Raw genomic sequence first — 26,081 nt, 5'->3', positions numbered from 1 at the left:
CCACAAGCCACGCCCATGAGCCATGCCCATGAGCCACACCCACTAGTATGAGAATAAATCTAACCAAGATGGCTACAGCCACAAAGAGCAGGAGCAGGGCTTGGGTTTCCCAGGCAATGGAAGAAGCCAAGCTTTCCACACACCCTGGCCAGTCCAGGCCTCTGCTTAAGGCTACAAAGTTTCAATTATAGAAGATACATAAACCCCAGCAGAAATGGCTGCCCTCACATCATGGAGCAAGCAGGAGGCTTGGCTCCACTCAAGGCTACTAAGTTTCAATTGTAGAAGGAAAATAAATTCAAGATACCAGGGTCTCCGCTTGGGTCACTAGGGGGCATGGCCGGCCTGCAAACCACCACAGGCCCCTTGTCCAGGCCGCCCGCCCCATGCCTCAGGGAACTCCCACACTAATTTGGGACACCCTTCAAGGCAAACCAGCTGGCCCCCACCCATGCAACAGGCCTCTATCCTATCTAATAAAAGAGTAATATGCAGATTGACCATCACTCCAACACACAATATGGCTGCCCCATGTGGTCAAAGATCCTGCCCCCAGGTGGACACAAGATGGCCAGCAGGGGAGAGCAGTTGGGAGGCACCAGGCCTGCAAGGGAGGGCAGTTGAGAGGGACCAGGCCTGCAAGGAAGGGCAGTTGGGGGCAATCAAGCCTTCAGAGGAGGACAGTTAGGGGTGACCATGCCAGCAGAGGAGGGAAGTTGGGGGCAAACAGGCTGACAGAGGAGCAGTTAGGCATCAATCAGGCTGGCATGGGAGTGGTTAGGGGTGATCAGGCTGGCAGGCAGAAGCGGTTAGGGGCAATCAGGAAGGCAGGTAGGCAAGCAGTTGGGAGCCAGCAGTTTTGGATTGTGAGAGCATTCCTTGAGGGGTCCCAGATTGGAGAGGGTGCAGGCTGAGCTGAGAGACACACCCCCTGCCCCCGTGCACGAATTTTGTGCACTGGGCCTCTAGTTCTATAATAAAATGTATTGCCCTGGCAGACACACATATACACATAAATTATTCCAGAAAAACATAATACGATTTTAATAAGTTTGCTTATACTATTTACTAATTGTGCATAATCTATATATATAGTCTATATAGACAAAAGGTTTATATGCTAAGTGTCCCACTGACTGACCACTATAACACGCACTGACCACCAGGGGGCAGACGCTCAATGCAGGAACTGCAGTGACTTGGCAGCAGCAGTTCTCAGGTGATGCACCCTGAAACCAGAGAGGAGAGACCCCAATTCCTCAGGGGCAGCACAATCCCACCTTCAGCCATGGGTTATGTTGTTGCTGAGGCACTGCCGCCCCAAATCTGGTTTACTGCAAACTGTATTTGCATTCCACACCCTGTATGACAGCAACTTTGCAGAGTGCCCTCTTACAATCTGGGACCCCTCAGGGGATGTCGGAGAGATGGTTTTGGACCCATCCCCATAGGGCCAGACCAAGGGACCCCACCTGCCAGATGGACCCCTGCTCACTCCGCAGATGCTGGGGAGGGACTATGGAGACTGGCTCCAGAGTGTGCCCGGCCCATCTCGCCCAGCCCTGTCCCACCAGCTACCTTCTAATAAATTTCCTTTCAATGTGCACGAATCCATGCACTGGGTCATTAGTAAACTTATAATGTTCTAGAAAATGACTATTTGTAAATGTCACTTGATATTTCAACCTGTGTTCTAATCTAAAGAACTTCATTGCCATTTTCACAGTAGCATTGTAAAAAGAACAGTTTATCATTAAGGAAAGAAACACAAACCTCTCTGTGCGGTAAGGAGATGTACAGAAATCGCATCTCTACAGTACCTTTTGTGGAGCGCTGCCTCTGGAGGCCGGCAGCAGCTTCATGGTCTTCTGTGATGTCACTCCCACCTAGAAACACAGCAGCACCCAGTGAATGTTCACTCAACTGTCCTCTAAGTCACTACATCAGAAATTAGCAGGAGCGGCAGATGCAGATCACAGAGAGTTTTACTTTCACTGCAATGATTAGTGATACAAAGTAATTATTACTATCAGTGATGTACTTGTTACCTAATAAAATACTTCACAAAAGTCAGAACACAGGAAATAACCCCCTAACAATAAAATTTACCTGTCAAAATTTATGCTGTCAAGTCAAAAAACTTTTTGTCTATGTATGTGATCTTACTAACAAGCTACTTTATGAAAAAATATTTCTGGAAGCCTTCTTTTACAAGTTCATACAGTTATTAAAGAGGTGTTTTTTTGTAAAGGAATTTAAAAATCTTGACTGGACACAGTAATTATTAAAAAGGCAACAAAGATTTTTTTTTTTTTTTTTTGCTAAAACACAAAATATCCTGTTGGCAATGATGTCCAATAAAACTGATGCTGAAGATGGTTTTACAAAAGGTACAGAAGAGGAAAAATGGCTTGTTCCCAGGAGAACTGTCACCAGTGGTGCACTGAGGGCTAGGGGAGGAGGACCAGAGACAAGTTGGAGAAAATAACCAATCCATAAAGAATTCCCAGGCAGTGTAAATCTATAACGTTATTCTGCATGCCAGGGAGTGGTATTACAGTTTTAAAACATGTACTTGGATTTGGACTTTGAAACATAAATCTAGGAAGGGACATGAAGGACGGCAGGAGGGAGGTGGGGCCCAATCCGAAGGCTGTTTCAAGTACCCGAGCAACTGACGGGGGGGGGGGGGGGGGGGAGGGGGGGAGTGAGGGGAAAGACCCGCGGGGTCAATGGAGATGAGAAATGGGACCTATTCCAGGAGCGTTTAATTTAGATGAGCAAAGTAGGACGCGGTGACAGCGGGAGGCGGGCGAGAGCCGGCGGGGAGCGCTCAGCATACCCCCCTGGCAGGTGCCGGCCACACGGGCTGGCCGCGCCGCAGGACTGGGAACCGACGAGGGAACGCGGCCGGCGCCACGGCTGTTTCCACAGCAACTGCCTCCTCCGAGCCCCGGCACCCTCCTCCATCACAGGACCATTCAGAATGTCCACGGGGATTCGGTACTTGTTGGCTGCAGTCAAGTCGGATGGGCCCGGCTTACAGTAAGAAATAGGGGCGCTCCGGGAGGGTACGGGGAGACGGGGACTCTGGGTCAGAGGGATCTGGGGTCGCGTCGGAGCCCGAGGCGCCAGCTTCCTTCCCAGACGCCGCGGACCGTCGCGGACGAGCTGGAGCTGCCTGGAGGAGGGCGACCCGAGGGCAGCTCCCCGCCCCGCACTCGCCACCGGCCCGCTCCCGCACGGACGTCAGCGGAGGACCGACCGCGGCCTCCGGGGAGCGGGCCGCCGCCGGCGCCGCCCGCCCGCCCGCCCCTCGGTTTACCTGCACGTAGTCCGCTCGGTGCAAATGCAGATCCATGACGCGGCAGGGACGCGCCGGGCAGAGATGCCAGACCCTAGGCCTCCGAGGGAAACAGCCCAACAGCTCAACGCGAGTCCCTTGGAGGGGCGACCCCGGCTCAGCGGCCGCAGGGGGCGGGGGGAGGGATGCAATCGCGGGCCTCGGCTACGGCGTCCGGTGTGACGTCAACACGCTCATGCGAATGGGCCGCCAACGGAAGGAAAGCCCTGCCCACTTCCCAGCCTGTTCCAATCAGAGGCGAGAGGGGCTGAGTGTGACAGGGTGGTTTCCGGGGAGACCGGAGACGCAGTCTTGGCTCCACCCCACCGCTGCCCTGAGCTGCACTTTTTAAAGTCTTTTTGAATGAAAAGGATCGATGTGAAGACGGGCACGTTCCGACCTATTTCTCCGACATTGGAAAGGATTCCTCAACGTATGTTCACCGTTATAGGCGTTAGCTTATTGCAGCAGTTCTCAAACGTTTGGCTTTAGGATCCCTTTACAATATTCTTACAAACTTTTGAGGGCCCTACGGATCTACCGAATTAGAAATTGGAACTGAAACTTTAAAAAATGTTTAAAAATAAAATCATTAAATATTTTTATAAAAATTAACATTTTCCAAATCTATTTACTGTCCACGAGGATAGTAAATGAATGGAGTCCCAATTCTACCTCTGCTTTCAATCTATTTGGTATATGTGTGTGGGTTCTGTTTGTTTGTTTTGTTTTTAATTATACTTTGCCATGTTTGCATTGGACAAATTTTTTTAAAATATATTTTATTGATTTTTTACAGAGAGGGATAGACAGTTAAGAAACATCGACCAGCTGCCTCTTGCACACCACCTACTGGAGATGTGCCTGCAACCAATGTACATGCCCTTGACCGGAATCGAACCTGGGATCTTTCAGTCTGCAGACCGACGCTCTATCCATTGAGCCAAACCAGTTTTGGCTGTGTGTGTGTGTGTGGTTTTTTTTTTTTTTAAGTATATGAAGAAAATTTGATGCAAACTCAGCAAGTGGTAGTTTTTGAAAAGTTGGTTGCAATGTGGAATGTGGCTTCATCATACAACATTCAAAAGTCCTATTTACTAATATCACCACGGATTTCATCAGAAAATATTTTAAGTATTGGAAAGCTGTCAACCTCAGATGGTGAATACAAATTTTGCAAAACTCTAACTTGTGAATAAAAGCTCAAATTTTAAACATTGGTAACATACCCATTGTTTTCCTTGAAATGATAGGTTTACTTCTTCAATTCACAACAAAGTGAATTGAATCCAAATATCCAAATCCAAATAATCATAATTTGTTAATTGTACTTTCAAAAAAAATGTTTCATGAAAAAAAAAATGAGTTCAGGTAGCAACACAAATATAATCACACCAGTGCTTTTTCTTGAGAGAACTCATGTACTTTGGTATTCAATAGAAATGATGCATGCATATTGACCATATCATTACATAGAATACTTAAAGACACTCAAGAATGAAGACTTGCCAAAACTGGATTGGCTCAGTGGAAAGAGCATTGGTCTGCGGACTGAAAGGTCCCAGGTTCAATTCCGGTCAGGGGCATGTATCTTGGTTGCTCTTGGTTGCGGGCACATCCCCAGTAGGGGGTGTGCAAGAGGCAGATGATAGATGTTTCTCTCACATCGATGTTTCTAGCTCTCTATGCCTCTTCCTTCCTCTCTGTAAAAAAAATTAATTAAAAAAAAAAGAGTGAAGACTTAAACAATTTTTACTGTTTCATAATGCACATTTTTATATGAAAATATTCATCGTGCCCACATTTTGTTTCCTGACAATGTGGGCACAATGAATAAGAGACTACTGCTATAGTTTGAAACCACTGCTTTGACTCATGCTTAAGAACCAGCAGTATTAACCTCCCAAGGCTTTTGTATCATCAGTGCAAATGTCAACACAGTGAAAAAGGCAAATAACATTTTAGTGGTATGAAAATACGGTTTCAAAATCAGAGACCTCCTGAAAAGGCCATAGGAATCCTCAAACTACTGCTGACCTATGGGACCCAGGATCTGACCAGAGCTGACATTCCTTGACTCCTGTCCATCAGTCCTTCCTTATGCATACAGTGTGCTCCACCTCCAGAAAGAGTGTAGGTGAATAAGATACTGTACCTTCCCTAGTTTCTGTAAACTGCTAGGGAAGAGTTCACAAATGATTGTGAATCAAGAATTAGCCCTAGTTGGTTTGGCTCAGTGGATAGAGCATCAGCCTGCCACTGGAGGATCCCGGGTTTGATTCTGGTCAAGGGCACATGCCCAGGTTCGGGATCATCCCCAGTAGGGGTTGTGCAGGAGGAAGCTAATCAATGATTTCCTCTCATCATTGATGTTTCTAGCTCTTTCTACTCCCCCTTCCTCTCTGAAATCAATAAAAAAATATACTTTAAGCTGGGACCGGTTTGGCTCAATGGATAGAGAGTCGGCTTGGGGACTGAAGGGTCCCGGGTTCGATTCCGGTCAAGGGCATGTACCTTGGTTGCGGGCATATCCCCAGTGGGGGGTGTGCAAGAGGCAGCTGATCGATGACTCTCTCTCATCGATGTTTCTGACTCTATCTCTCTCCCTTCCTCTCTGTACAAAATCAATAAAATATATTTAAATATATATATATATATATATATATATATATATATATATATATACACTTTAAAAATAATAAAAACATATTGATTTTAAAAAATTAAACCCCTGAGCCTGATCGGCGTGGCTGAGCTTTGACCTATGAATTTGGAGATCACGGTTCAATTTCCTATCAAGGCATATGCCCACATTGTGGGCTTGATCCTCAGTGTGGGGTATGAAAGAGGCAGCTGATCAGTGATTATCTCTCATTATTGATGCTTCCATCTCTCCCTCTCCCTCTCTGAAATAAATAAAATTTGACTGGAATTGAACCCAGGACCCTTCAGTCTGCAGGCCGGTGCTCTATCCACTGAGCCAAATCAGCTAGGGCAATATATATATATATATATATATATATATATATATATATATATATGTGTGTGTGTGTGTGTGTGTGTGTGTGTGTGTGTGTGTGTGTGTTGTTTTGTTTTGTTTTTTAAAGAAACCCCTGAGAGTTGCCGGTGCTCTATCCACTGAGCCAAATCAGCTAGGGCAATATATATATATATATATATATATATATATATATATATATATATATGTGTGTGTGTGTGTGTGTGTGTGTGTGTGTGTGTTGTTTTTTTTTTTTTTTTTTTAAAGAAACCCCTGAGAGTTGCTTCTTAGGAAGATAAATCATTTCCAACAGAAGAATCTGAGGTTTTGCCCAGGTTACAAGCTGTCCCGGTCATTCTTTTTCTGAGACTAATATAACCACGTTAAAATAAATAGTAATACCTTGAGATAGGTTAGCTTTGTAACAATTTGGGAGAATATATATTAATTTAGACTCAACAAAAATACAGATAAATTTTAGAAGTAAATTGAAAAGTAGACATAGAGGAGATAGGATAAAGCAGAATTGTATGGAATTTAGGGGATTGGAAGGTGTATTAGAAAGATAAGGACACCATAACAAAGGACCACCAGCTGGATGGCTTCAACAACAGAAATTCATTTTTTTACAGGATCTCACTGGCCAGGAGTACAAGATCAAGGTGTCGGGAGGGAACCGAACTGATCTCCTGAGGTCTCTATTCCTTGGCCTCTATCCTCTATCCTCTATCCATCTTCAAACTGTGACCTCACCTGTCTTCTTTCTTCATCTGGTTCCTAATATCCTCTCCTAAAAAGGGCACCTGTCCTATCAGAGTAAGCCATACTCTAGTGACTTCATTTTAATGTAATTATCTCTTAAAGCCCTATCTCCATATTCAGTCGCATTCTGAGGTCCTGGGGTTAGGACTTCAGCAAGTGAATCTGGGGTGGGGGGAGGGCACATACAATTCAGCCCATAACAGAAAGAAAGGTATCTAATCTGTGTGGAGAGTTCTACAGTTGTGGGAGGCAGGACTTAAACAATGCTGTTAGCTGTATCTTTATTCAAGACTCTGAGAACCCTACGCCAAATGTCTCCAGCTGAATCTGACACATTTCCCCAACCCCCAAATGGGAATATTACTAAATATTCCATTTAAGACGTCCACACTTAGTCCTAGATAAGTCTGTAAAATTGAGAGTATTGTTGTAATATAGTAGAGAAACATATAACAATGAAAAAATTCAATATTTTATTCAGTTCTGAGGCATAACATTAAAGACAGAAAGTCTGAAAAACATTTAAGACAAAGTACTATTAGAATAGCATAAAAGTTAGTGAAATAGTCTACAATGGTAGCAAAAATGTATAAAGTTCTCTTTTTAATTTGTTTAAATCCCAAGAAGTAGAAATTAAATCATCTTTAAAGAGTTTTATGTGGTTCTACTTAATGCTCGTTTTGTCTTCATGTCTAGAAAGCCTTGCTGTGTGAGAGCAATGAACTTAAAGTATCATCTTTTAAACCATGTCTAGGGCCTATAAAACTACCTTTGAGTTTGGTCACAATTCGTATTCCTCTCAGCCTTAATGCAAACAGATGGAACAGGAGGTTAAGCATAACTCTATAAGCCATTTAAGCCTAACTGCAGTAATGCATTTGAGTGTTTCATGGTCTATGAAGAGATGAGGGAACTTACTGGCCTGCTAAAGCCCTGAGGCATTGTAGATATTACCAGCATTCAGCTCAGTTACACACTAAGCCGAGAAGATACATCACAACCTGTTTTGTGTAAAAAATATAAGCTCAACGTTTTGATCAGATAAATGATGCCAAGCATTGTGAGCAATGGCAAGGAGAGGCCTCCAAGGGCACTGACATCCACCCGCTGATGGTTGGACAAACCGCTCCAGGTCCACAGTCACTGCTCTACCCTATTTCTTCCCGGAAGCATGCCCTCCAAAACGCAGAGGCAGAAATCAGGAGGTTATAACAAAATAACAACCCTACACAGCCCCCTTAAAACAATTCCCTGTCCTGTGACTAAATTCACATGAAAAACAACAAATGAAAATCTAAGACAGAAAACAGTCTATCCTTTAGAAAAATCTTTAATAAGTTACGTTGAGCAATTCTATGAAACTTCAACATGATGATATTTTCTATTAATCCATTTCATGGTTAAATTCTTCCCCAGGCTCAAAGGTTCTAGGATTGTTGGTGATGCCAAAAATTCTAAGAAAATCTGATCAAGTCATAGCTGCTTATCAGTTGTTTTCAGTTTCTATTTAAAAAAAAAAAAAAAAAAAAAAAAAAAAAAAAAAAAAAAACAATGCTTCAGCACTTGGACAAGAGAAGGTGTGCTACAAAGTTTTGGCCTTTTATTTGTATTTGTACTTTGTTGGCAGTTCAGTGCAGGTGGTTTCAACAACATTTACTTCGCGCTCCTTTGTACCAGGCACTGTACTAGATGCTGAGACACAAAGATGAGTAAGACATAGTCCCTGTCGCCAAGGAGCTTACTCACAGTCTCTGGGAGGCCCACAGATAGTGCAAAGATGTAGTAGAGTTCATTCTAAAATGGACAAAAATGGCAGCCATCGGGCCTTCCCATACAATATCGTGTCGTTGTTTGTAATGCCAAGGCAGACAAGGCCAATGAAGACCATGTACATGTGATAAAACAGTAAAATCATGAAGACCTAACTTTCAAAAGATTCACATGATAAAGGTAGGTAACACTAAACATGTACACCATGGTTTTTCAAGTACTTCATACTTAGAAATATTATTGCCCACATTTGCACTATAGTCCAAGCCGCAGTCCAGGCTCAACGTCACTCACACCTCGGCGAGCTGGGGCTCAGCTTCTCGCTGAGCTTGTGAATTAGCATGGCCAGCTCCTCCGTCGCCTGGCTCTTGTCCTCCAACAGTTCATAACGAAGGCTCGAGATATCTTGCTTGATTTCTTTTAGTTCGCCTGAAGTATTGGTATGAAAGAAACACATAATTGGTCATTTTCTCTTTGGATTTAGAAGAGGACAAAGAGTGAAATTCCTATGATATAAATACATTTGCCCCATAACGTCACCAAAATAGATTTTCCCCTTTAAAACATGTCTGTCTTTAAAAATATGGTGACCTTTGTAAAAAGCTATAAAAGTAGTCTAGCTGTTTTTAAATAGGAAAGCGGATATCGTCCTGTGGCTCAGCCAGCGTTGAATTCGGGGTGGCTTCCCTCTCCTCTGTCCTAGAGGCAGGGCCTCCTTCCCGTCTATAGGAAGGCTCTTGGGTTCCCTCAGCCATGTAGGTCGGCACCTACAGAGATACTCTCCCGTGGCCAGTGTGGAAGGGAATCCCAGCAAAACAAAATGCTACTAACAATGAATCAATTTATTTAACAGGCAAAGCCATGGAAGAAGTAAATGTAGGTCCAGGTTGAAGCAAGGGAAAGAAAGGAAAAAGAAGGAGCCTAAGTGTTTATTAGGGAAGGCCATGGCAATGAACCTGGTGTCAAGGAACAAACAGATCAGTCTGTGGTGCACAGAGGGTGGACATGTAAGGAAGTGAGGAGCAATGGTGAATTAATGTTCGGCCAGGGCAACACTGGCTGTGTGGGCATCATGGGCGTCTCTACAGCAGATTTTTGGCAATTAAAACACAACAGTTCCCAGAACTCAGCTTGGCAGTATTTGGAGCATTTGTCGATTGCAAAGAAAAACTGGATTCTCTTGCAAATAATTGCAATGGAGATAAGCCCTTAATCTTGAAAGTGGAACCATGAAGCAGCAATTTATCTCAAATCATTTCAGCAATCCAAGAAATTATTCTTCAAATTATTGGCATTTTAACAGCTTTTTAAAATATATATATATATATATATATATATATATATATATATTTTATTGATTTTTACAGAGAAGAAGGGAGAGAGAGAGAGAGTTAGAAACATCGATAAGAGAGAAACATAGATCAGCTGCCTCCTGCCCACCCCCTACTAGGGATGTGCCTGCAACCAAGGTACATGCCCTTGACTGGAATCGAGCCTGGGACCCTCAGTCCACAGGTCAGCACTCTATCCAGTGAGCCAAACTGGTTTCAGCACTTTAACAGCTTTTTAATGAGAATCACATGTAAAGCCTACCTTTCACGATCTTTCCTGGTATCTTTATGATGTTTTTAAAGTACCATTTCTACATTCATTATTTATATAAAGGTCAGAATCTTTTCATTTTTTTAATTTATTTTATTTATTTATTTATTTATTTATTTATTTATTTGTTTGTTTGTTTGTTTATTTTTAGGGATTCTAACTCCAGAACCCTAGTGAACCCACAATATCCTCCCTACAGTATCCTTCTCCCTCTTTCTGAGTTACGGGGCACTGCACACTAAGTGTATTCAGTCTGCCAACTAGGGGAAACAAATTACCCAACCTCTTTTGACTTTAGTTTCCTCATTTATAACAGGAGTTGGTTCCACTATGTGATACACTTTCTTAGTTAGAACCTGGTTCACAGCGCCAATTCTCCTTCACCCATGTGCAGGCTGTGGGAGACAGCTCCTTGTTTCTGATGCTGCCTCAGCCACCCCATTCCCCAGCACCTATCTTTGTTTTGCTTTCAGGGAGTGACGGAACTGATCAATTTCCCAGTCCAGCCCTGCCTCCATCACACTCTCTAGGTCCCCCTGACTGGATTTTTGCTGGCTATCATTCACATCTCTACAGATTTCTTTTCTACAGACACATGCCACAGGATTGACTCAGATTTGCAAGGGTCCTTTCCTTAATCAAATACTGGTTTCAAAGCTCAGCAACAGTTTTGTTGAGTTTAACTTTTTCTTTTCTTTTTTTCTTAACAGTGCCAATAGGTCTATTTGCATCTGACTGGTGTTGCAAACTATAGATTTGAACTTATTGTTCCAGGTTGATTTCTTTTCAACTCCAGGCATTGGCCTACACCCCAGCCTTTGATGAAAACATTTCTAGTTCACAATGGATGCGCTGCCTAGGATTTACCTGGAAAAGTAGGCACATTGAAGTAAGGAGCCAAGGAAAAACGTGGAAGGCAAGAGAAAAACAGATGGGAAAAATGGGCTAGAGGTTTCTTTTTGGACAACAAAATAAAGATCTGTCTGAAGAAGTGTGGGTTCTGTCCCAGCAACCACTATTTCACTTGCATCACTGGGGAAATGTTAACACTTGTGTGAACTCACTGAAACTCCCATCTTACGTTAATAGGAAATTGAAAGAAAGACGGCAGACTTCACATTCTAAGAATCAGGGCATTTGGAGTGGAGATAAATTGTCGCTGACTGACATTTTAAAAACTGTTTCTTTAAAAAAGACAGCATTTTAGAAATGTAAGGTAAGATTCTCCTGTCAATCTTGGAAGGACCCAACCTGCTCCCTGAGATTGGATTTTTAAAGGATCCTTCACTGTGCTGTTTCCCAAGTTTGTGCACTTAGTTATCAAAGGATGTTTCTCGGTTCGGGGATGCTTACCTTCATTCACTTCATCATTCTCTTTGTCTACTTGGGCTTTCAAAACATACCGCTTTATGAGCCTTTTCATTATCTGCTGTTGGGAAAGAAGAAATGATTCTGTCACCAACGGCACCCTGCTCTCCAAGGAGCTTTACATTCCTGCAAAGCAAGCAGGCCAGGGGGGAGGCGTTTTATGTAACTATTTGCAGAAGAACCCCAGGTTTCAGACTGTAACCCTTTCCCACCTTTTACTGAGACTGACTGCACATGCCATCCCACCCCCAGGGACAGAAGGAACTTTACACAAGGTTCAGGTGGAAGAGTTCAGTTCATGGTTTCTCTTTCCAACACAATTTATCTTTAAGGTGTGTTGACAATCATTGTCATCTGTAGACATTACCTTGTTTCTCATTGCTGTGGTTCCTGTTTTTAAACAAAACCAAATCTATGCTCAATAGGGAAAACTTAGAAAATACAGAGAACAACAAAGAAATACACAAATTCATCATCTATCCCACCATCCGAAGAGAATCTCTGTTGGCATTTTGGCGTATGTCCTTCCAATACCTTTTCTTTAAGTGTTGTACATATACTAATCACTATAGAGATTGTGTTTTATGTTTTTTAAATACCATATATTCTGTTATATTGTATGCTTGCCTCTCCTAGCAATATATAGTGTAAATATACTCAATCTAAATATATGCTCTTACAGGATAATTGTTTTCCTATATGGAAAAGAATCACACTGGAGCCCTACTTCCTATCATACACACAAAAAATTAATTCCACATGCATTTCAAATTCCTCAAAAGACAGTATAGGAAAATCTGTTTGTAAACTCAGTATAGAGCTGTGAGTTTTTCAATAAGATAAAAATTCTAATTACAATGGAAAGGATTAATAAATTCAACTTCATTACAATGAAAACTTCTGTTAATAAAGATACCATGAAGAAAGTAGAAAGTCAAGCCACAAACTGGGAGAAAATATAGGCAAGACTTGTGACTGATAATGAATTTGGATCCAAAATATATGAAGAACTTTAATCCAATATGAAAAACTCAACCCAACAGAAAAAATGGCAAAAGAGACATATGCAGAAAAGGAACAGTGAATGGTCAATAAGCACATAAAACAATCCTCAGCTATTTTCTTGGGGAAAAGCAAATTACAATGAAAAGGAGATAGAATTTCACATCTAAAAAGGGAAAAATTAACACATCTTATAATGGCAAGTGTTGGGAAGGATAGGTATCAATGGAATTTTATACTTCAGAGCTTTTATACTTTTTATAAAATTTTATACTTTTTCAACCTTTTCCATCTCATGGCACACATAAAATAATAACCAAAATTACTAAAATAGGTATGATTTTGACTCATTCACACTGGAGCCATACTTCAGACCAGGCACACAAAAATTAATTCCACATGCATCTTAAATGTGAATTCCACATGCATTTCAAATTCTTCAAAAGACAATATAGGAGAATATGTTTATAAATCCAGTGTAAGTTTTTCAGTGAGATAAAAACTTTTGATTTTATTGTTTTGCTATTATTGTGTCGGCTATTATCATTTTTTAATTTGACAATATGAGGGGAAGGACACCAGTGCCCTGACTAAGTAGTCAGGTAGTCCATGTTTTACTGAGTCTTGCGGCACACGGGTTGAAAATCGCTGCTTTAGAGGCATGCGTATAAATAGACCATTTCGACAAACACTTTGGCATTTTCTTTTGGAGTTGAACTTTTGCATGCATAGCCTTTCACTCAGAAAGTCTGTCTACACCTTGGTCTAGTATGTAGAGAAGCTTCATACATGTATGTGGACCAAGAAGCATAAACAACGTTTATTGCAATCTTGTCCAAAATAGCAAAATAAAACAAAAAACTGAAGACAATCAAAACAAGTATCAACAGGAGACCAGACAAATCACGGTAAGTTACACAATATAATGTCATTGTGGTCACTAATAAAATTGATGAGCCATAGCCACACATAACAATAAAGATGAATCTTAGAAGCACAAATGTTGAATGGAAAATTCAAACTGAATTCACGAAGTATGAAATAATTCTATAAAGCTCAATAAGAAGCCTACCTAATGCATTTTTGGGATTATCTATATGTGCAATAAGCCTATATTTGAAAAGAAAACCAGAGTGAGAAACCCCAACTTCAGGCTAGAATTACCTGGCGGCAAGGTGTGGGCCAGGGACCAGATCATGTTGTCAGGTAGGAGATGGCTTCATTGGTGTGCGGGTAGTTATACCTCATAACTTATTATATGACACATATTCTTCTGCACATATCAAATGTCACGAAAGATAATGAAGAGAAAAATTGCCTGAACTAAAGTGCAGGTACAGTAGGCCTCCCTTTATCTGTAGGGGATTGCTTCTAAGGCCTCGCACTAGATACCTGAAATCACTAAACTGAATATATATTGTTTTCTCCTACACATAAAAACCTATAATAAAGTTTAATTGATAAATTAGGCAATTTCACTGAGAGAAGAATCATTCTTACCGTTGACCTTAGCAACCTCAGCATATGACATTTTTTCTTTACTTATTAAGTAGAGAACTTCCATATTTTCCCTTACCAGCTTCTCTCTGTCATAACCAATTGCTAGCATCACTACTATTGCACGTTGGGGCCGTTATAAAACCAAGGGTGACTTGAACACAGGCACTGTAGCACCTCCACAATCCATCTGATGACTGTGGATTAGTCAATCCACTAAATGACTTATGGGTGAGAGGTCTATCCTGGACAAAGGGGTGAGTGATGTCCTGGGTGGGACAGAGCAAAATGGCAAGAGAGTTCATCATGTTAGTAAGAAAACACACAATTCAATTTATGATTTGTTTATTTCTGGAAATTTCCATATAATATTTTTGGACTGCAGTTGACGGCAGGCAACTGAAATCTCAGAAAGTGAAACCATCGATGAGGAGGACTACTGTATCGGGAGAATGAAAAATATGCCTCAGGTTTAAGGAAGCAGAAATTATGAACCTAAGTGACCTGTTAGAGGCCAAGGTCAAGTAAAAGGATCTGGGTTGATCCAAAGGATCTGTAACAGAGAATAATGACAGATCAAGAGGTGCTCATGCTATGGAGCAGGAAAAGCCCACCTTATCAGCCACAGTAAAATATAAAACCAGTTGGGCTCTGTGGACTCTAGACCCCAGAACTAACTCTGCGGCCAGTAGTGAGCCTGGTAGTGAGCCAGGTATTGAGTCAGGTAGTGAGCCAAGTAGTGAGCCTGGTAGTGAGTCAGGTAGTGAATCAGGTAGTAAGCCTCGTAGTGAGTCAGGTAGTGAGCCAAGTAGTGAGCCAGGTAGTGAGTCATGTCATTAGCCAGGGAGTGAGCCTGGTAGTGAGCCAGGTAGTGAATCAGGTAGTGAGCCTGGTAGTAAGTCAGGTAGTGAATCAGGTAGTGAGCCTGGTAGTGAGTCAGGTAGTGAGCCAAGTAGTGAGTCAGGTAGTGAGTCAGATAGTGAGCCAGGTAGTGAGTCAGGTCGTTAGCCAGGTAGTGAGTCAGGTAGTGAGCCAGGTAGTGAGCCTGGTAGTGAGTCAGGTAGTGAGCCAGGTAGTGAGTCAGATAGTGAGCCAGGTAGTGAGCCTGGTAGTGAGTCAGGTAGTGAGCCAGGTAGTGAGTCATGTCATTAGCCAGGTAGTGATCCTGGTAGTGAATCAGGTAGTGAATAAAAGTAGTGAGCCTGGTAGTGAGTCAGGTAGTGAATCAGGTAGTGAGCCTGGTAGTGAGTCAGGTAGTGAGCCAGGTAGTGAGTCATGTCATTAGCCAGGTAGTGATCCTGGTAGTGAGCCAGGTAGTGAATCAGGTAGTGAATCAGGTAGTGAGCCTGGTAGTGAGCCTGGTAGTGAGTCAGGTTGTGAATCAGGTAGTGAATCAGGTAGTGAGCCTGGTAGTGAGCCAGGTAGTGAATCAGGTAGTGAGCCTGGTAGTGAGCCAGGTAGTGAATCAGGTAGTGAGCCTGGTAGTGAGTCAGGTAGTGAGCCAGGTAGTGAGTCAGGTAGTGAGCCAGGTAGTGAGTCATGTCATTAGCCAGGTAGTGAGTCATTAGTCAGGTTGTGAATCAGGTAGTGAATCAGGTAGTGAGCCTGGTAGTGAGCCAGGTAGTGAATCAGGTAGTGAGCCTGGTAGTGAGTCAGGTAGTGAGCCAGGTAGTGAGTCAGGTAGTGAGTCAGGTAGTGAGCCAGGTAGTGAGTCAGGTTGTTAGCCAGGTAGTGAGCCTGGTAGTGAGTCAGGTAGTGAATCAGGTAGTGAGTCAGGTAGTGAGCCTGGTAGTGAGTCAGGTAGTGAGTCAGGTAGTGAGTCAGGTAGTGAGTCATGTCATTAGCCAGGTAGTGATCCTGGTAGTGAATCAGGTAGTGAATAAAAGTAGTGAGCCTGGTAGTGAGTCAGGTAGTGAATCAGGTAGTGAGCCTGGTAGTGAGTCAGGTAGTGAGCCAGGTAGTGAGTCATGTCATTAGCCAGGTAGTGATCCTGGTAGTGAGCCAGGTAGTGAATCAGGTAGTGATCCTGGTAGTGAGTCAGGTAGTGAGTCAGGTAGTGAGTCAGGTAGTGAGTCAGGTAGTGAGCCAGGTAGTGAGCCTGGTAGAGAGCCAGGTAAGTGAGTCAGCTAGTGAGCTAGGTTGTGAGCTTAGTAGTGAGTCAGGTAGTGAGCCTGGTAGTGAGTCAGGTAGTGAGTCAGATAGTTAATGTGTAGTGAGTTAGATTGTGAGCCTGGTAGTGAGCCAGGTAGTGAGCAAGGGAGTCAGGATGTAACAATGAACACAACCTCTACTACAGTGAACTTGACTGGAACAGTTCACACTGATGGGTGAACATATCAGGGGTAAAATTAAGTTTAGGGGGTAGTGTAGGCAGATTCCTATAGAAAGAAAGGTATATGAGTTAATTTAGCTTGAAGAGTAAACTATTTTCAACAAATAGTGCTGAGACAATGGACTATCTCTGTGGGAAACTTAAATTTTGGTCTCTACCTGGCACCATATGCCAAAAAGAAAAAGGAGCCAAACGGACAAAAGATCTAAATGTGGACTAAGCTGCCACTAGCAGTTGGGGGCAGCCACTGCTCCTCAGGGCTTGGTGACAGTCATAAACCAGTACTGGACTCACACATACTGCCTCCTTACCCCCACCAGGAAAAAGGCTGAGGCATGGGAGGGGGGACAGAGGTTATTCTCTCCCTTCCCTGTGGAAAGGAGGGGGTGTCCCTCAGCCAAGGGAAGGGGGAGATACAAGGCAATTATTCATAGAGATCAGGGTTGCCTAAACAAAAGGGAGCCAGGCATCCCGTCCCTGCTAAATGTCCATTCCAGCAGACCTGCTCCCGGCAACTCTCAGATAGAAAAAAAGATCCAGTATAAAAGAGAAACAGCCATGAGGTTGGCCTGTGTTTTCATTACCTGTCAAGCACACATCTCCACTCTGTTGCGTGGAAGTCAGTCATACCCATCAGCGGGAAAGGACAGTCTGTCTTTAAACGGGAACAAGACAACGGCTATCCCAATGGGAAGGGGGGCAATTGGATCCATGTCCAGTCAGAGCCAGATTTCTAGGTCAGGGAGCTGCGCAGAGGGGAAGCAGCCCACAGGCTCTTCCAAGCCTTCGCCTGCCCCTCGTGGCCAGCACCCGAGCAGCACTCTGGTGCCTGCCACCCAGAGGACATGGCAGTGTGGTCACTGGTAGTGAGTCAGGTAGTGAGTGATGACGAAAGGATTCAGGCAACACCACAGCTAGTCCCAGAGGCAGGCTTTTCTATACCCGGCTGAGTGAACAGAAGCTGCTTAAACTGGTGAAGCTTCCATTTCCTAATCTATTTAATGCGGGGGGGGGGGGGTAATAAACTCAACCCATAAAGTGTGCAGACTGAGTAATTGAATGCATGTAAAAGCAACAGCTCCTGCTTAGAAAAGGTCAGCTCACCCAGCCGGCGTGGCTCAGTGCTTGCACGTTGACCCATAAACCAAGAGGTTATGGTTTAATCCCTGGTCAGGGCACATGTCCAGGTTGCAGGCTTGATCCCCATTAGGGGTCATGCAGGAGGCAGCTGATCAATGATTCTCATCATTGATGCTTCTCTCTCTCCCTCTCCCTCTCCTTCTCCCTTCTTGTCTCTCTCTAATATCAATAAAAACATTTTTTTTTAAAAAAAGGACAGGTTAGCTCTTGTTAGTATTATTTATAAAGATAAAAATTAAAGATGAAGATGTTTACATTCCCTGGCACAATCTCTCTAAAATATTTATGTTATCTGAAACCATGCTGGGAAAAGTCTGTGAAAACTAACATTTCTGGCCAGAAGGGATGATAATAGGAAAAGAAAATGTTTTTTGTTTTTTTTTAAAGCCAGGCTCCCTAGAAACATCCTGGGCAAAGCCACTCAGATTAAACTCCCTCGTTGAGGGAAAACAGGAAGCCTATTATCTCCATTTCATCTTTAAGCTGCAGGGAAACTATGGCTATAAGCTGACATTTCCCCCTTCCAAATTAGATGTGTTTTCAGCTTTCCACAAAAATTTCTACTTTCATATTTACAGCTTAAATATACTCATCACCAAGTCTGAGACTGTCTATAAAGCAAGAAGACACCTCATGTTTGTTTGAAATCAGGTTCCTCACATGTGACTCGACCTGGAAACAGTCCATCCCTTAGCTCAGGTTGGAAAAATAATGCATGTGAATTCCAAAATGATGTGCAACCCTAACTAGCGGCCAAAGTTAGCCATTTCCACTGTTAGTTAATTCTTTAGAGATATTCCAAAAATGCTCTGAATTGTGGCAACAACATTAGAATTAGTGTCTCCCAAAGGTGACCACTTTAAAGGAAAAATCCCCGCCTAGCGGATTAAGACCTGGAATTTCGTAGGTAAGTCATCTATTATAATCACACTGTGTAAAATGGAAATCCATAACAACTATAACCAACTGTTTCTATCACTCATAGAGTCCATAATACAGAGATTTTATTTAAATATAATCAAGTCCTTTCTGTCAAGTTTAGTTGGTGTCTGCAGAGCTGACTGAGACTTCTTTCTCAGAGTTCCTCTTTTTCTACTATCACTTTTTGGGAGGCACAGATTACACCACAGGCACGGGGAATTCTTTTCCCTAGAAAATATGAAATGTAGAGGGTTCTGGAGCAGGCATTTAACAAGGATAATCTCATTTAGAAGCATAACAATTTTCAGCTACAAGAAGCTTGAGTTTGACAGTGAATTTGGGAATCTCTCTACTTCTTCCAAATTACTCAAAAGCAACAACAACAACAAAAATAAACAGAAAAAACAAGCTCCTTCTTTAATGGAGCTTAGAGGCATCCTTACCTTTTATTAGAAAGCCTACAAAAGGTCGACTGGGGGTGTGGGGCAATGTTAAGAGCAGTCATGCCCTAATCAGTTTGACTCAGTGGATAGAGTGTCAGCCTACAGACTGAAGGGTCCCAGGTTCTATTCTGCTCAAAGGCATGTACCTTGGTTGTGGGCACATCCCCAGTAGGGGGTGTGCAGGAGGCAGCTGATCAATGTTTCTCTCTCTTCCTCTCTGTAAAAAATCAATAGAATATATATTCATGGCTAAGGGCTTCCCTTGACTTCATGATATCAATTCTACAGAAGCTTGGACCACTGGGTTGAAGGAGAAATTATAGAGAAAAGCCATGTTTACCAGAAGTACTCAGTGAGACAGAGATGACAGATAAGCTGAAAATTTTCAAGAAGGGAAAAAATAAAATTATCATAAAAACGAAAGATATAGTAGAAGTAGCATACATGAAGATAGGCAGGATACAATACAATCCTATCTAATAAAAGAGTAATATGTAAGTTGATCATCACACCAAGACACAAGATGGCTACCCCCATGTGGACATAAGATGGCTGCCATAAGATGGCCAGCAGGGGAGGGCAGTTGTGGGAAGTTAGAGGTGACCAGGCCAGCAGAGGAGGGCAGTCGGAGGGGGACCCAGGCCTGCAAGGGAGGGAAGTTGGGGGAGACCAGGACAGCAGGGGAGGGCAGTTGGGGGAACCAGGCCTGCAGGGGAGAGCAGTTGGGGGGACCAGGCCTGCAGTGGAGGGCAGGTGGGGGGGATCCAGGCCTGCAGGGGAGGGTAGTTGGGGGGACCAGGCATGCAGGGGAGAGAAGTTTGGGGGGCAGACCTGCAGGGGAGAAAGTTGGGGGGGAAAGGCCTGCAGAGGAGGACAGTTGAGGGGGACCAGGCCAGCAGGAGAGGGCAGTTTAGTGGGACCAGGCCTGCAGGGGAGGGCAGTTGGGAACCAGCAGTCCTGGGTTGTGAAAGGGATGTATGACTGCCCAAGATTGGGCTGATCTGGGATTGGGCCTAAACGGGCGGTCAGACATCCCTCAAGGGGTCCCAGATTGGAGAGGTTGTAGGCTGCACTGAAGTGACACCACCACCCTGTGCACAAATTTCGTGCACTGGGCTTCCAGTATGAGAATAAAAGAGAAGCCAAAAGTAGAAATGGATGAAAATTCAAAAGGAATAGAGGGAAAAATGGTAGCTCTGGAAGACAGGCAAAGAAGACTCAGTGGGCATCTAATTGGTATCTTTGAAGAAGGAACCCCAAAAACATATTTCAGGATATAATTCAAGAAAATTATTCGGAGATAAAAGAAGACTTAAATGTGCAAATTGAATGGCCTTCCTGTGTGCCAGAAAAATTCACACAGATAGACCTACAGAACAATCAATAGCAAGTTATTGGATTTAAAAGAAAAAAAAAAAAAATCTGGGTCATCCAAACACAACGAAGGCCAACTATAAGCCAAAACCAATCACGCTGGCCTCCAACTCTTTCCCATGAACACAATCACAATAAGAATTATCAGCAGGATATTGTGCAAATTGGACAAGCTGACTCTAAAGTTCAAATAAATAAACAAGGGAGAAAAAATGGAAAAATTATGCGAAATATGAGTCCTAAAGTAAGGACATAAGGGTGTTTATATCTTATGTGTTTTATTTTGTTTTAAACTGTAATAATTAAAATAATGTGGATCTACAGCATCGAAAGCCTAAAAATTTATCTAAATAGATATAATAATTTAGTAAATAATAAAAGTGGTATTTTAAATCAGTAGAAAAGATGCCCAAGAATATAATTATCTGGAAAAAAAATAAATTAGAATCCCCACCTCACATGTTGCATCAAAACATATTCTATGTGGATCAAATATCTTCAGGTAAAAAGTTAAAACCACGAAAATACTAAAAAAAATATAGGTTAAAGAAAATTCTTATGTGGTGAAAGATCTTTCTAAAAAGAACACAATACCTGAAGTCATAAAAAATTTGTAAAGTTGACTGACTACACAAAGATAAAAGTGTTGGGAAAAACATTAAACATTTAATAAACATTAAAGAGTCACGCAACACACTGGTGGTGGAAGGGGGTAAGGGGAAATTCAGTTCAGACCACAGACGATGGACTGATTTTCTTAAAAGAATGTATTGATTCTTAAAAGAATTCCTCTTGCCAAAACCAGTTTGGCTCAGCAAATAGAGCGTCGGCCTGCGGACTGAAAGGTCCCAGGTTCGATCCCGGTCAAGGGCATGTACCTTGGTTATGGGCACATCCCCAGTAGGGGTTGTGAAAGAGACAGCTGATTGATGTTTCTCTCTCATCGATGTTTTTAACTCTCTATCCCTCTCTCTTTCTCTCTGTAAAAACTGAATAAAATACATTAAAAAAAAAATCTTCCTCATTCCAACCTATAACCACCATACTTTCTCTTAAAAAAAAAAAAAGGAATTCCTCTTAATATATAGGAAAAAGCCCATCAAGAAAGGCAAAAATATATTTGGTCTTAAGCATATATTATTGAACACTAAAAGTAAAGAGATGGTCAAGTTCATTTATGGTAAAGAATGCAAAGCAAAACTGCACTGTGATGCCATTTTCACCCATCTGGGCAAGGTAAGAATCACTGGAGACAAGCACACTGCTGGAAAATTAAGGAGAACGGGCATTCTCAGAATGTAAATTGGTACACGTTCCATCAAAGTCAGTTTGCTAATAGTTGAACAATTATAGAATGCACCTTTTCTTTAGCCAGACAATGCTACAGACCTGCACAGTTAAAATGCCATGTATGCAAGGTTGCTTGCTGTAATAGCTCATAGTGGCATAGACTCCCTTTCCACCAAAATGATAAATGAAGTCAACCATATAATGGAATATAATATAACCATCAAAAAGTCAGACTTTGGGAATCAGTGTGCCATGCGATTTTGCAGAATTTACTGCTTCCAAGAAAACTGTATAGAGAACTATAATCATTGATTGTCATCACCACATATTATAAAACTCCTTGCTCCTCATTCTTCCAATCTTGTACACATCAGAAATCTAAAAACTGGATAATCAAAAGTGGTCAACCAGATGGAAAACAGAGAACTATAACCTGTTGGGAGTTTAAGAATACTGTTCAAATGTCACATCCAATGTCAAAATGCAAAACATATTATAAAGTAGCACAAACGGAACAGTATAGCCTCAGAAGCCACCTGAAACACGCATCGCCTGCAAGGAAAACCTGCAGAAACGAGTCAGAGATTATTTTCCAAATATGCTGTCTCCCTGCTTTCTCCAGCTCAAAGCACAAGTGTCCTTTGGAAATTGTGCCAACAGTTTGCTTTCAATATAGCAAAACACTCTTCCTCCTCAACCAAAAAAATAATAAAGAAGAACTTAGACTCTGAATTATAAAATTCCCTCCGTTACTGAACCTACTTTGTTCTATTCTATCCTCATAGCATATTTGGATGATCTAATTCTCCTCACTAAACACACACACACAGTACAGAATTATAGACATAAAGAGAAATGTCTAATGAATGCTTACCTGATAACGTGTTGGCTGATTGAGAATGCTGTTAAAACTGTGTGATTCAAAAACTCTGGAGTTAGACTGAGTGAAGAGGTTTAACTAGGAAAAAATACAATTAACCTAGTAAATTAGAATACATTCACTTGGAAATAACAAATATAATCTACTTTATTCTCCTTGATAATATTTCTGGAGTCAGCACTTCTGAGGGACATTTTGTGGAAGATGAGTGTAGACGGGGTTTAATATATCTCCGAAGGTCAAAGTTAATGGGAGCAACATACTCACATCACTGACGTGCTGGCAGCATGCACTGTCACAAGCTGATTAATTGAAAACAGTCTTTTATAAATGGGCTCGCTAAGCATTCCTGATCCTGGGGACCGTGTACACGTTATCAACATATATCCAGGGCGCCTAGAAGGCAAAGCTGCACAGAAGTGATTCTACCTGCTCCGAGCCTGGCTCCTCTCTCAGCAGCCTCCCCAGGACAGCTGCTCTTCCTGCCGGCACCCCACAGGGAGCACGCCTGCCCCTCACAGTCCTGGGCACACCGTGCCTCCCCCCTTCCTCCCCCCCCCCCCCGCAGGGTCCAGGTAGCCTTGGCACCTGAATGCCCTCTCCGCTAGCATCTTCCCTTCTACACCAAGACACCATCAGGCAGGAAGTTGGGATCTGCTGCCTACAGAAAGACAATGCTAGGGTGTGAAGTGTAAGTCTCTCCCATCCTGGAGAGGCTTTCTTCAAAAAGAATAAAGCCTCAGTTACTAAATGCCCAGAGAAGCAAAGTCAGTTTCAGCAGTAGCAGAATTTGCCCAAGATGGCAAGTAGTGGCTGGCCCCTTGAAGAGAGCAGCACCCTGCAGCTGGAGGTGCAGCTGGCAGGGAGGTGGGCAGGAGCCAGGCCAGAGCGCAGCAGTGAGTGGTGGTGCCAGGTACAGCAGGAAGAGCAAGGCATCTGGTGCTGCCTTCAGTCCCACACCTGCCCCGCTAGGCCGGCACCGTGCCCTCGCACAAGTGAGTGACTTTAGTGGCTTCAGCTGTCTCAGCTACAAAGTGGGAACAATAGTCATACCTACCTCACAGTGCTGCATGAGGGTCAAATGTACAGCAAAGCACTTGGCAAACTGTGGATTAAGAAGGGCACTGCTATTTGTCGAGGCGGAACTTTGTCCGCTTCGTGTCATTCTCACGAGAACCCCACAAAGCTGCCTCTTTCAGTGTGATACTCAGGGCTCAGAGCAATAGAGCACTTTACCCAGGGGACTCGCTAATAAGCCGTAAGCCTGGAACTCAAACCCAGGTCAGACGCCCAGGCACTCTTCCTGACAGTAAACTGCTCTCGGTGGGCATGCACGGGGTACTGTTTGAAACCGTGGGATGCTGCAATCCATCACTGCCTTGGAGACGCATGGCCTTAACTGCCCACACCCAGGAAGGCTTAAAAGACCACCTTCTTACAAAATGAGCTGCCAGGGGGTTACAAGATTTGGAAAGCACCTCTGTCTTCAAAGGTGAGAAGTGAAATCACACAAATCCAGCCGTTGGCCAGAGTCAGGGAGAACCAGGTCCAGGTCGGATCCAAGGCCTGGATTTCCTGGAGATAACAGTACTGTCTTGCGGCTCCCAGCTACAGGCCATTTTTACAACCTCAGGCAGAAATGTTACCCCCACGCCTATCCTCCGACCTGCCTTGCTCACTATTATTTGCGGTTCTGCCCATGTCTTCCTGTGTCCTATGCCAATTCTGTCTATGAAAACTGAGTTCATGGTAATAAACTGTTATCATGAATCTCATCTCTGTTGATGAGTTTGACTCGACCGGGGCCACTCAAGGATACACCATGCTTGATTATTTCTAAAAGGGGCATTTATGGTTAATACTTGAGGACACTCTTAAGCTTGCATCGATTTTATAACATTGAAGGAAAAAGGAGTCTTTAGCCCAATAAAGGTTCTGTATAAACAAGAAGACTATGGTGGTGTTGAACATCCATACAACCATTAGGAAAATGTGCAGTTAAAACTCTTCAACTTTGGAAGAACAGTTGAGAAACATGGAACGCAAGAAACCAAGTGTTCTGTTCACTTTTAACGAGTTAAGGAATTTCTTGTTTGATTTTAATCGGGTAGCTTACGTGAAATTATGACCCAAAGCAAGGCATAGATTATGTGACCTCATGACTCATAAGGAAAGTATTCATCATTTGTCTATGAAAGACTGTGGAATGGACAATACTTTTGACATCTTCTAAGTTCACAGAGAAAAATTATTGGACACACATCGAAAGACCAGGAGAAAGACACCACATTCCCCGTAAGGCCGTGGGGAGTGTCGGATACCTACCCTGGACTTTGAGTTCCCCAGTCCCATTTCTATATCTTTCTGGAGCCTCCTTCTTCTGCATTTGGAAAAGTTAACAATCCGCATGATGAAATAAACAAATGACTTTGGACTGGGAACTAGACTGAAGGGTGGAGGTAATGTTTTTCCATCATCAAAATAAGATAACCAAAGTTTTGAGCGAGCAAACTTCCATTCGACATCGCTGTCATCCTGTGTCACAAGATATAAAAGGCAGAACTCATTTTAAAAACTAAAAATTCTAGTAATTGATTCTACAGGGTATTACAATGAACCTAAATTGTGCTTTTGAAATAGATGTGATTTATATACAATTATTTGCTTATAATCTCTATTGTTCTACATAATATTCTATCAACTTCCTTGATACTCATTTTTAATTTTATTTTTCTCTTTCATGTGCTTCTGTGTGTATCCACTGAAACTTAACAAGGATTCCTGACTCCCACCCAAGACACAAAGAAAAGCACAAGAAAAAGTCAGGGTCAAGGAAGGATGGGAAGATTATCTTCTATCCCTGCCAATTCTGTATATCCATCAATAGTTCCCCACTCTCTAGCCACCCTCCCTCCCATCCAATAAGCTATAGATATAGCATACTATACCCCCAGGGCAAAGGGGGAAAAACAGTACTCAGATGAAATTGCACTTTGCTGTTTATGTGTCTGCCATATGTCCTCAAATGCCACACAAGGACCTCAGTGGCCTATTCCTGCTTTTTATCTCCTTTGGTCCAGAGAGCTGCCCCCTGGTGATGGGTGTGACCATCCTACTGGGAGAAATGATGGAGAGGAGTGGAAGAAGTTGGCTCCCTTGGTTCACACTCGCTAGACTAGCAGGAATGCAAAGTACCATAGTTCTCCTAAGTGAAGGGCCTCGCTTCGGCTTTAATAACACTATCTGTGTGTCTCGATAAAGCACACAGAGAGACTCAATGGACTTAACAAACAGCAAAACCCTAAGAAGCTACTGAACACTAAACCGGAGGACACAGAAAACATACAACCGTGAAGAAA

General features: G+C 42.8%; 2 protein-coding genes across 8 annotated transcripts in view; both read right to left on the bottom strand.

Moving 5' to 3' along the window:
- Positions 1–3,519, bottom strand: part of BBS7 (Bardet-Biedl syndrome 7) — a 50,626-nt gene extending 47,107 nt beyond the window's left edge. The window contains exons 1-2 of the mRNA XM_084885221.1: positions 3,326–3,519; positions 1,821–1,886 (exon numbers count right to left, since the gene is read on the bottom strand). Coding sequence (XP_084741347.1) covers positions 1,821–1,886; positions 3,326–3,361 — 102 coding nt within the window. The 5' untranslated portion in view covers positions 3,362–3,519. The remainder of the gene's footprint in view (positions 1–1,820; positions 1,887–3,325) is intronic.
- A 4,034-nt stretch (positions 3,520–7,553) lies between these two features.
- TRPC3 (transient receptor potential cation channel subfamily C member 3) overlaps positions 7,554–26,081 on the bottom strand; it is a 73,558-nt gene continuing 55,030 nt past the window's right edge. For 2 of the 7 annotated variants that reach the window (XM_084885215.1, XM_084885211.1), the window contains exons 9-12: positions 25,048–25,257; positions 22,717–22,800; positions 11,829–11,904; positions 7,554–9,302 (exon numbers count right to left, since the gene is read on the bottom strand). In XM_084885215.1, coding sequence (XP_084741341.1) covers positions 9,160–9,302; positions 11,829–11,904; positions 22,717–22,800; positions 25,048–25,257 — 513 coding nt within the window. In that variant the 3' untranslated portion in view covers positions 7,554–9,159. Of the gene's footprint in view, positions 9,303–11,828; positions 11,905–22,716; positions 22,801–23,779; positions 23,828–25,047; positions 25,258–26,081 lie in introns of all 7 variants that reach the window. The other 5 variants (XM_084885216.1, XM_084885213.1, XM_084885210.1 and 2 more) reach the window with 4 other exon arrangements.

Source organism: Pipistrellus hanaki (genome assembly GCF_964339955.1).
Source record: "Pipistrellus hanaki genome assembly, chromosome: 5".
NCBI classification, from domain to species: domain Eukaryota; kingdom Metazoa; phylum Chordata; class Mammalia; order Chiroptera; family Vespertilionidae; genus Pipistrellus; species Pipistrellus hanaki.
The sequence above is the reverse complement of the archived record's forward strand: the minus strand, read 5'-3'. Positions and strand labels throughout refer to the sequence as shown.